A 10,377-nucleotide genomic window follows, 5' to 3' on the forward strand; every position below is an offset into this window, starting at 1 on the left:
CCAAAATCTCAATGTCAATTTTTTTAGGGGACAAAAGCCTTTCTCAGCTAGCAAACCCCATCCAACCATTTTTAAACTTATCACAGCATACTAATGTAATACTTAAGAATTCAAGTGCACATAATTTAAACACATGGCAAATTTAATATTCTCGAACATAACCATGCAAATTCAAACACAAAGATGGTGCAAATGAAGTAAGAATCAAAATAAACATGATAAAAGAGGACACGATCAAGTGCCATGACAGCATTGATGGTGCTCAATAAGATTTTGAAGTTGGTTGTGATCTTGACAGTTCTCGATCCTTCAGTGCGCTTTTGAGGAAGGCTTTGATCATGTTTGGAGGATGGATGGTGTACATGGAATGTAGCCATTTTACGCAGTTAGGGAGGTGAAATTATAAGCATTATTATTATGTGTAGGATTATAAGCATTATTATTATGTGTTGGCAATAATTTTATACAACATGAGTCCATGGGCAATTTTGACTGATCCACATGGCTCATGAGCCCGATGGATTTTCCTTATACAACATTTTACATTGTTACAAATCGCATGCTTGAATGTGCATATGTGTATGTGTGTCTGTGTGACAAACTTGCAACTTGCAATGCATTTAGTGACGCGGAGAAATATATGTACACCCCAAAAACATCTGATAAACAGGGGGCGGGTATTGTTGTCAGCTTGCACCGAACTCATCGTTCCATTTCTCCAGCTCGTCCCACTTGCTCTTCTGCAAGCTCGGCCTTATCGCGGTCATCGCATTCCTGAAATCTTCATACCTCAATGGTCGCAGCTGCAACACGTTAAGATGAAAGTTAATGTTTTATCTTTGGCCATGAACTACTGAGGCAAGAATACTATCAATAATTTCACACAGCAAAGTTGACAGTTCAGCATACAAATTTCAGAAACAGCAGAATAATCACCTGGTTTGCCTTGATAGTGAGAATATTCTGTGGACCGAGCTCTCTGATCGGCATCATTGCAGCTTCCTCGCACAAGGCTCTCAGGTCACTCCCAGAATACCCTAGGGACATTACAGATATGCTTCATCAGTAAGGACCACAGCGGCCATTATATCAACAATGAACATAGAGCAGAAAGTTGAATTTACCTTCAGTCTCCACAGCAAGCCTCTCAAGATCATGATCTGTAAGGAAACATTTCTAGGTTCAAACATCGTCGGCAATACTAGAATCGTGCTACATGCATTGAAAGTACTGGCTGTGTACTACAATGCAGAAACGGAACTTCTAGGTTCCTGTGAGCTCATCATCTTTTCGACATATCACACCACAATGTGCTGTTCAACTGTACATCAGAGAAAAAAAATAAAAGAAGATGCCAAGGTTTCATTCTTTATGATCTGTTGGTGATCCCCACAATCTTTTGACAATATAAAACCTTCGGATGGCCATTCACTCTATACACACAATGGCAAACAATGTAATCGATTTTGTGAACTGTAGTGATGCACACACTATTGCTTCCCAGGTGCCTAGTTTGTTGGTTAATGGACTTTTGGGGTGAATATGGGTGTTTGCAGAATAAAAGGTAGCAAGGGTGACACTGAAACAATTGAACAGAGCATGTATCTGAAGGTATAACTAAGGAAAGTAGTCACTTACTGGACAATTTGAATGCTTGTCCTTTGAGCTGATTTTTCAGAAGTAACCTCCGTACATTTGGATCAGGTAGTGGCACATATATTCTTTTTACCTGTTTATATGGATGAATATAACAGCACTCATTAAAGAAGTAATAGAAACTACATGAAAACAGTGATTATAGAAACTAAGTCAAAATAGTGGGTATCATGTTTCCAAAAATGATACGCCAATCTTCGGTAATTTCCATGAACCCAGTTATTTAACAATAGCTTTCAATTTGGTCTTTCAAAAGGAGTTGGTAGCCATAGCAGGGCATTATTTTGAAGTTGTAACTAGAAAAGAAACCGATACATTATTGCTGTTCAGTTCCCGACCATTCTCTGGTTGCCCCAATTACCATGAGGAAGGGCCAAAGGTGTCAGGAACAGGTACCAGCTACCAAGTGGCACATACCCTGTGCATGGTCTTCGAAATGCAAGATGCCAGAAATTTGAAGACATCGCAAAAGTAATCCTAAATACACATGTGAGATCAATCTTACCAGTCTTCTGAGAACAGCATCATCCAACTCTTGTGGTTTATTTGTAGCTCCTAACCAAATGATTTTCATTAACAGAAGATACACACAATAACCAGAAAACTTAGTGAAAGAAAAATATTAAGCAAAATTGTGGTGTACCATGGTTCTAGATATACCTATTGGAGAAAATGTTTATCCATTGAATCATTCACGAATTACAATAAGGGCAAATTATATATCACCCAAGACGACAAACTGGTGTGCCTAACTGCCTATAGTGCTGCAAACCACTTCAGAAATGTCTGATCTACGACTCGTGACAGAGACAATTCTAAGTCCTAAACTAATGCTGCTCAAATAATGAAAGTGCTGAGCATCGGGTCCAAGGGTCATTTATTTGCAACACCCAAATACGATTTTATACAAAGGAGGAATACACGATAGACCTGATCAAAATACAGGATGTACTGAATAACAAAACGGCAGCAGCGGAGAAGTGCTAAACAGCATACCATGTCAACAAATTATTATGAGCAAATAAAATTTACAGTATGGAGATTATGTATTACTCCCTCCGTCCGGAAATACTTGTCGGAGAAATGGATGTATCTAGACGATTTTAGTTCTGATACATCCATTTTTATCCATTTTCCGACAAGTATTTATGGAAGGAGGGAGTATATAATTGTGGTAAGTAGTAACAGTTGCACGACGGTTGTATCCTAATTATTTTCATCAGACGCAAGTATAGTGCATAAGATAACCAGGATTATAAAATCAACAAAGAAAGATATACTAACCTATAACAATTACTAAATCATCTGGGTTTGATGTCACCCCATCAAACTGAATAAGGAATTCAGATTTCAGTCGCCTGCTAGCATCATTCTCACTAGCTAACCTTGTTGACATGACACTATCAATCTGGATAGTCAAATACAGCCAACACGAAAGAACAAAACACATGAGATCTCACATTTATAATAATAAGAAGAAAAAATACGTTAAAACACAGCTTAAGGGAATGCATTCTAATTGTGTCAGTGTGTATGCATCTACTTTGTACTTGATGTTCCTAAAAAAGCAATTAAGACCCTATACTAACTGAGCAGGCAGGAACGCAGGTACCATATATTTGCTCATCTAAACTTCTAGAAAGATTTGAATGCAAACATCAACTTTGTGCATAAGCCTATGCAGAAAATATAAAATATCTGATGCATACTTCTATTCTGTGCAAAGTTCAGGAGAAAAGCATATATTTACACTTCTACATGTCTAACAATTGCACCGTTCAAACTTCAAATGGATCAAACATTCCAAAACTAAACTATCTTAAAATATGACAAGCGGCCAATTTCCCTATTCAAACAACTAGTGATAGCATGGTCAAAATAACATCGATGAGCTTCAATTAATAAGAAAATACTCCCTTCGTCCCAAATAGGTGTCGCTGATTTAGAGTACTAAATCAACGACAATTATTTTGGGACGGAGTGAGTATTAAATAAATATTATTTGAACAATAAGGTTTGTAACAAGGACCTCATCCATGAAAATAACAGATGGTTGCCGTTCAACAGCAACCATGAAAAGTGTCCGAACAAGCTTTTCAGCCTCCCCTACCTGTGTATGCCAATGAAATAAGGTTGGTTCAGAGAGTAAAATATGCAAGTGAGTATCCGACTAAGTAACATAAATAGGGACAACCACATACCCACTTTGATGTCAACGAAGAAGCTGAAACATTAAAAAATGTTGCTTCAGATTCTGAAGCAACAGCTTTGGCGAGCATTGTTTTCCCATTCCCAGGAGGACCAAAGAGAAGCAGCCCTGAATAGTAGTTATGACTTATGAATTAATAGAAAAGATCCAGAGAAGGGAAACCTTGAGCATGAACACGTTTACCTTTCGCAGGCCTCCGAAGACCAGTGAATAAATCCCTTCGCTTAGTAGGTAAGATAACCATTTCCATGAGTGCTTGCTTTGCTTTGTCAAGACCAGCTACAGATCAAACCAGAGAACAATGACACCATGATTAATAATTGGGCTTGAGCCAGAGCGCACAAAGAAAGTCAATAGTTGCATACCAACATCATCCCATTTGACAGAAGGACTTCTATCCACGATTGTCGTATTTATCATTTCAACAAGCTTGTCATCATCCTTTCCACCAGCTCTTTGCACTGGCTTCGATCCACCATTGCTATTCTTCTGATGGGAGGATGCTTGACCACCTCTGTTAAAGGTAGGGCTAGACTGCAAAGCTGACTTACGGTAGCTACTTGATGCTGGTCTCTCGGGCCTATTTACTTGATTGTTTGCAACAACCTGCAGAAATAGAGTACATGGTAATGGAGAAAGACCTTTTTGACCAATGTGCTCGCTGCAAAGTACTCCTTAAAAAGAAAATACAGTTGATAACCTCAATATGTAACTATGTAACCCAGGCATCTAGCTAGCTTTCCTTTTCTTACAACAACTTATTTTGATCAATGTTTGCTATCGCAGGTAACAAGTAGTCAAGTAGATATAATACTAGCACTCCTAATCGTAAGAACTCACAAGAAAAAAATATTCATAGCGAGCAGACTTGGATTGATAAAGTAGAACTGCAGCAGTACCAAATCAACATATCAGTAAAACGCTGTTAACCGGGAAGGAAGCAAATAACAGGCCACGATCATTTTTACTAGAACACTAGGTAGAAGACAGTTCAGAATGTACCAAGTAGACACTAGGCAGTTGAAACTATCAGGCAAAAGTAACATGTACCACGTGTGAAAAATCAACACTAGAAGCTTATACCTTATTGGGGACTGGTGCAGCCGCTCCTACAATGCCAGAAAAAAAAAAGAGTTAACACCCAATTAATTGAAGTCCACAATTGGAACAGTAGGGAAATGTATGTAGGACCTATGTGAACAATCAAACTACTGGAAGTTAACTCCGAATGAATTATATTCCACAATCGCAAAAGTATGGCAATGTACAATTAACAAATGGAATTATATATTACCTCCGTCCCAAATTAGCTGTCTTAGATTTGTCTAGATACGGATATACCTAACACTAAAACGTGTCTAGATAATCTAAGATAACTAATTCGGGATGGAGGGAGTGGGTATGAACCCCTAAATTTCACACAATCCAGTGATTAATAACACAAAAAACTAGAGGTATGGCTGCAAGAATATTGGCTTCTTCTAATGTTTTTGGACTGAGAAGTGCAAACACATCACTGAACAAGTTTCACATGTGCACAACATTGAGAAGTGAGCAAAACTGAGGAGGAGGAAACGAAGAGGGGCGGAGAGGCTCACCGCTCCTCCGGCCGAGCACCCTGAGGCGCTCCTCCACCTGCGTCTGCCACTTGGCGATCTTGTCCTGGTACACCCTGACCTGGCCCCTCTCGCTGCAAAACCGAAACGCGCACGCCGATCAGCGACCGCAAACCCTAGCATAAATCTGCCGGAGGGAAGGGGGAGGGGACAGCTGACCTGGAGGAGACGGCGTCGGGGACGCGGGCGGCCTTGGCCTCGAGCATGACGCGGAGGGCGCTGCGGTAGTGCGCCTCGGCGTCGTCGGGGAGGCCCCACTCCTCGGCGCGCACGGCCTTGTCGATCTCCTCCTTGGCCAGCTCGAAGTAGCCCCGCAGCTTCACGGCCACGCGCTCCCCCACCACGGCCGCCGCCGGCGCGTCCATGGCCGGCGCTGCGAAGAGGAGCGACGAGAGGGAGTCCGCGAGCGCGCGGAGGAAGCTCATGCGCCGCCGACGGGGGGGAGCGTCATCGGAGATTCGCCGGTGGAAGTTTGCGTGGGGCCTTGGGTTGGGTTGCTGCTGTTGGGGGAGAGAGACCGGAGAGTCTAGTCCACTCGGCACGCGTCTCCGGTGGGCCGGGCTCGAAGGGCCCACGCTGCCATTTCTCGGGCTAGCTTAACTATGTTTGTCTTGCTCCCTGGGCCCACATGCTAACGCTGCTGGCCCGGCCCACTAACAAGCAAATTCTATTAGAGCGGGGAAAAACACCAAAAATTGAGTTATGAGGATTCGGAACGGTGCGGATGCATACGAAAACAGGTTAGGCTAACCACTGGAGCTACTGACATAGAGTAACGGGGAATACTAAAGAACAAACTAAAACCGCGTTGTAACAAAATTCGGGACTTCATAGATTTCATAAAGGGCTCACCAACATTCGAGGAATTCAAATAATTTGTTTCCAAAGGAAAGGGTTCACGTGTTAAAAATGATCATGAAATAATGAAAATAGTTCACTATTTCTTGAAGAAATTCCATAAATTGAAAAAGGAAATTCCTGAAAATTGAAAACAAATCAGTAATTTAGAAAAGTTGACGGTTTCGACAGGATTCATGGAGAAAAGTTCACGAATTTGGAAAAGTTCATGAAATACAAAATAGTTCAAGAAAAATGAAAAAAGTTCGCTAATTTGAAAAACCATGTTCACAAATTGAAAAATTTAACACGGGTTTGAAAAAGGTTCATGGATTTGAAATGTTTAAATATTTAGAAAAAGTCCATGCAATTTTCAAAATTTCCCTAAGTTTCTAAAAATTCATCAATTGAAAAAGTTCATCGGTCATGGAAATAGTTTATCAATTTTGGAAGAATACAAAGATCATCAATTTTTAAAAATAATTCATCGGTTTTGGAAAAGGTTCCATTGATTTTGAGAAATATTTATTCAATTTAGCAAAAGAAATAGCAAAGAATAAAAACAAACTAGAAAAAAAAAGGAAAAGGGAAAAGAAGAAAGAGGAAAGAGAAAAGAAGATGTAACTTCGCACGTCACGTGATGGTGGTGGGATGTTTGGCGCAGCATACGAATGAAGAGGGGGTCGCAAGTCCGAAACACACATGCGCGCAATTTTTTGGACGTTAAAAAAAGAATGGTGACGGGTCGGCCCACCGCAAAGCAGATGTGTGTGTGTGCATTTGCAAAATGTGTTGTCACGAATGTGTGAAGTGCTGAATAGGAAATGTCGTTTGTCTTCCCCTCTAAGAACTATGTTTGTCTTAAAAAATATCTAACTATGCTCTATCTAAATATCTACGTGGGGTTGTCTCAGAGAAAAATTGTCTACATGAGGCCTCTGGGCGACTCGCACATGCAATGATGCAATCGACCGACTGGGTCAACCTAGAAGTATAATGCCACTGTGGCTACGGAGCATGTGAACTATTAGCGGAGAGCTCCTAATCCATGCCTTATGAGCCCGCTAGGAGTCTTGGGGCCCACTAGGATGCATTGATGGGCTCTCCCATATCACCACTCGCGATCCAATTCCTCGACAGGGTGCATTGGGTCTTCGCTGATCGCATGCCTAGATGATGGTTAAATTAAAAATTATTTTATTCTTTCTCCAAAAAATCTCAAAATTTCAAAACTTTCATAGACTTTGAAAAAAAAAATCACAAAATTAAGCAAAAACACGAATTAGAAAAGAAAATCATGATTTTGGATTAAAGTTTATAAATTTTGAAAAAAGTACATCAATTTGAAAATAATATCAGAAATTTGAAAAAAGTTAACCAAAAATGTAAAAAATTATTAGTTCTGAGAAAAACAAACTATCGATTTGGAAACGAAGTTCATAATATAAAAGCAGTTCATGAATTTGGAAATGGTACATCATTTTTCTTTAAAAATACATTAATTATCATAAAAAATCATTAAATACAAAAGGGATACATCAATTTTGAAGAAAAATACCATGGATTAGAAAAAAGCTCATCAATTTTCAAACAAAAGTTCATGAATTTTAAAAAAACTTGCATTTTAGAAAATAAATGAATAACCAAAGTACAAAAATGAAAAATAGAAAGAGTAAAACAAAACAAAACAGGAAAATGCATTCCTCCGGTGTGGATTTTAAGAATAAAAGAACGAAACTAGTACATGAGATCGGGTTGCCATGTTGCTTATTGTCATCCGTACGCGAAAACCTGAGGAGCGTGGTTTGAATCCCGCGTGGCACTCTTTTTAGGGCAGTACTAGGAGCTGGTGCGCCGGTCCGAGCGCTCGCGCCGGTCTCAGCCCAGTCATCAGATCCACGGGCTGCACTGTTAGATCTCCCATGCAGCAAATATAGGCCATGACGCAGCAAATTTCGTCGACGGTTGCAACAAAAATATGATTGTAGCAAAAAATATCAACGTGGTCGTAGCAAAAAAAAGGACGTTGATGATGCATGATAGCAAAACAAAATATGGGTTGTAGCAAAACAATCTGATGAACTCGGGTTGCAACTCTCACGAACGTGTATGCAACTTTTTTGATGAACGGTTGCAGCAAAAAATGATACCGGTTGTAGCAAAAATCAACACAATTGTAAGAAAAAACAAACGCCGGTTGTAGCAAAAAATCCAACAAACTCGATTTGCAATCAAACGTGGATGTAACTTTTTTAATGGACAAATTGTAGCAAAAGTAGCAAATTTAAACGTGGTTGCAACAAATCTGGATGAAAAAATGTTACAAGCCATGGCCAGCCAGCCATGCAGGCCACGCGCGACCGGCCAAACGATTCGACCTACGCGCCGGCTGGAAGCGTTTTCCCTATTTTTATGGGGGTTTATGAAAAGAGTGAAGTGGGCCGGCCGCTTGTAACAAACCTGAGGAGTGAGGTCAGGTTTGTAAACTGCAGCCGCTTAAGGCGCCAAACATGAAATGCCTTGGTAGCCAGGGGAGATAATCAGCACTTGTGACAACAATTCATGCTTGTGACAACAACAATTCATAGGGTCACAAACATATAAGAAACCAACAACAATACAGATCCAAATATTATTGTTTTCGTATTTTTTTGTCTTGAAAATTTTGCTTTTAAACAATATTCATAAATTTTAAAAAAATGTTTAAAATTGCAAAAACAAATTGTCAGGATTTAAAAAAATCATGTTTTCAAATTTTCGGCTTGGAATTACAATACTTTTTTTCTTTTTCTTGAATTTATTCAAAATTCTAGAGAACATTTCCAAAAATATTAATATTTTAAAAATATCTTCACTTTCTTGGAGAATGTTCGGAATTTGAATAATTGTTCATGCTTATGAAAGTTTGATTTTTTTATAGAAAATGATCGTTTAATGAACTGTGGACACTTTTCAAATTTTATGAACAATGTTTTCAAAATAAAACTAAAGCCGGAAACATTTTCGAAAATTATGATTATTTTAGAATATATGAAATTATTTTGGAAATTAATTTTTTTATGAAACTCTGAACAAATTTTCAAACCTGAAAATAAGTAACACTAAAACATTTTATGAAAATCGCGAACAAATTTGAAAAGAGAACATTTTTTGGAAATTATAATTAATTACTGAAATGGGAAACTTTGAAATCAAGATTAATTTTTTGAAACAAAAAAAGAAGCACAGAAGGAACAACCGTGAAAAACAAAGAACCAAAAAGAATTCTGGAGAAAGGTAAAACTAAACGAATCTAATAAACCGGTTCAAGGTACCTTCTAAAGGTTCCCAAAACCTTTTTTATACATGTTTAGCAATTTTTAAATCCATATTTAACATTTTTAAATATATGTTACTGAATGAGCTGTTGGATTTTTCTTATATGAGGGTGCTTGGATGCAAGAGACTAAAACTAGTCTGACTAAAACTAGTCTCTTTAAGAGGCTAAAGTTCCAAGCACCCCTGACTAAAGAGAGGCTAAAAACTAGTCTTGAGGCTAAAATCTTTTAGTCAGGGATACCCCTACTAAAATGTGTGTTAGTTCTCTCTCTCCTCATTTAACTCCTCATGCAAGTTCTGGATTGGAGGGTTTGGAGGATAATAAATGCTCATTAACTTGATTTTAGTTTCTTTAGAATTTGGATCCAAGCATGGGTGAGGCTAGCAAGTTTTAGTCTCATTACTTTTAGTCATGGGACTAAAACATATCCAAGCATCCTCTATGTGTGCGCTGATTGTCTCATGGTGTTGTAAAGGGTGCCCACACATCATTAGCTGGTCATGGAATTGGGTGATTTATGTTGGTAAGCACGCTGGTTGAGGAGATAGGTAGTGACATGTCCTAATTCCCTTTGTCCATAGTCATTGCAATAAGGACTAGTGGCAGGGGCGCCACCAGGTGGCGCCTCTTGAAGCGTGATTATGCGCACTAATCAAGCTATCATATTTGTTAACATATTTATATAACCATGGGCTTAGTTTAGCAAGAAGACGAACGACACAGGTAAATATGAACCAGCT

At 39.0% G+C, this 10,377-nt stretch overlaps 1 protein-coding gene across 1 annotated transcript; it reads right to left on the reverse strand.

Annotated features, from left to right (window-relative positions):
• Positions 1 to 486: 486 nt before the first annotated feature.
• Positions 487 to 5,985, reverse strand: LOC123407543 (spastin). The gene is made up of 13 exons (XM_045100709.1): positions 5,641 to 5,985; positions 5,464 to 5,555; positions 4,949 to 4,974; positions 4,231 to 4,471; positions 4,049 to 4,144; positions 3,858 to 3,973; positions 3,686 to 3,766; positions 2,941 to 3,064; positions 2,162 to 2,211; positions 1,639 to 1,729; positions 1,125 to 1,160; positions 937 to 1,037; positions 487 to 803 (listed from the first exon to the last, which is right to left on the reverse strand). Exons 1-13 carry the CDS (start codon positions 5,904 to 5,906, stop codon positions 687 to 689), a joined length of 1,437 nt encoding a protein of 478 aa, XP_044956644.1. The 5' UTR covers positions 5,907 to 5,985; the 3' UTR covers positions 487 to 686.
• Positions 5,986 to 10,377: the final 4,392 nt, after the last annotated feature.

The sequence above is a fragment of the Hordeum vulgare genome, chromosome 7H (assembly GCF_904849725.1).
Source record: "Hordeum vulgare subsp. vulgare chromosome 7H, MorexV3_pseudomolecules_assembly, whole genome shotgun sequence".
In the NCBI taxonomy this organism is placed as follows: Eukaryota; Viridiplantae; Streptophyta; class Magnoliopsida; order Poales; family Poaceae; genus Hordeum; species Hordeum vulgare.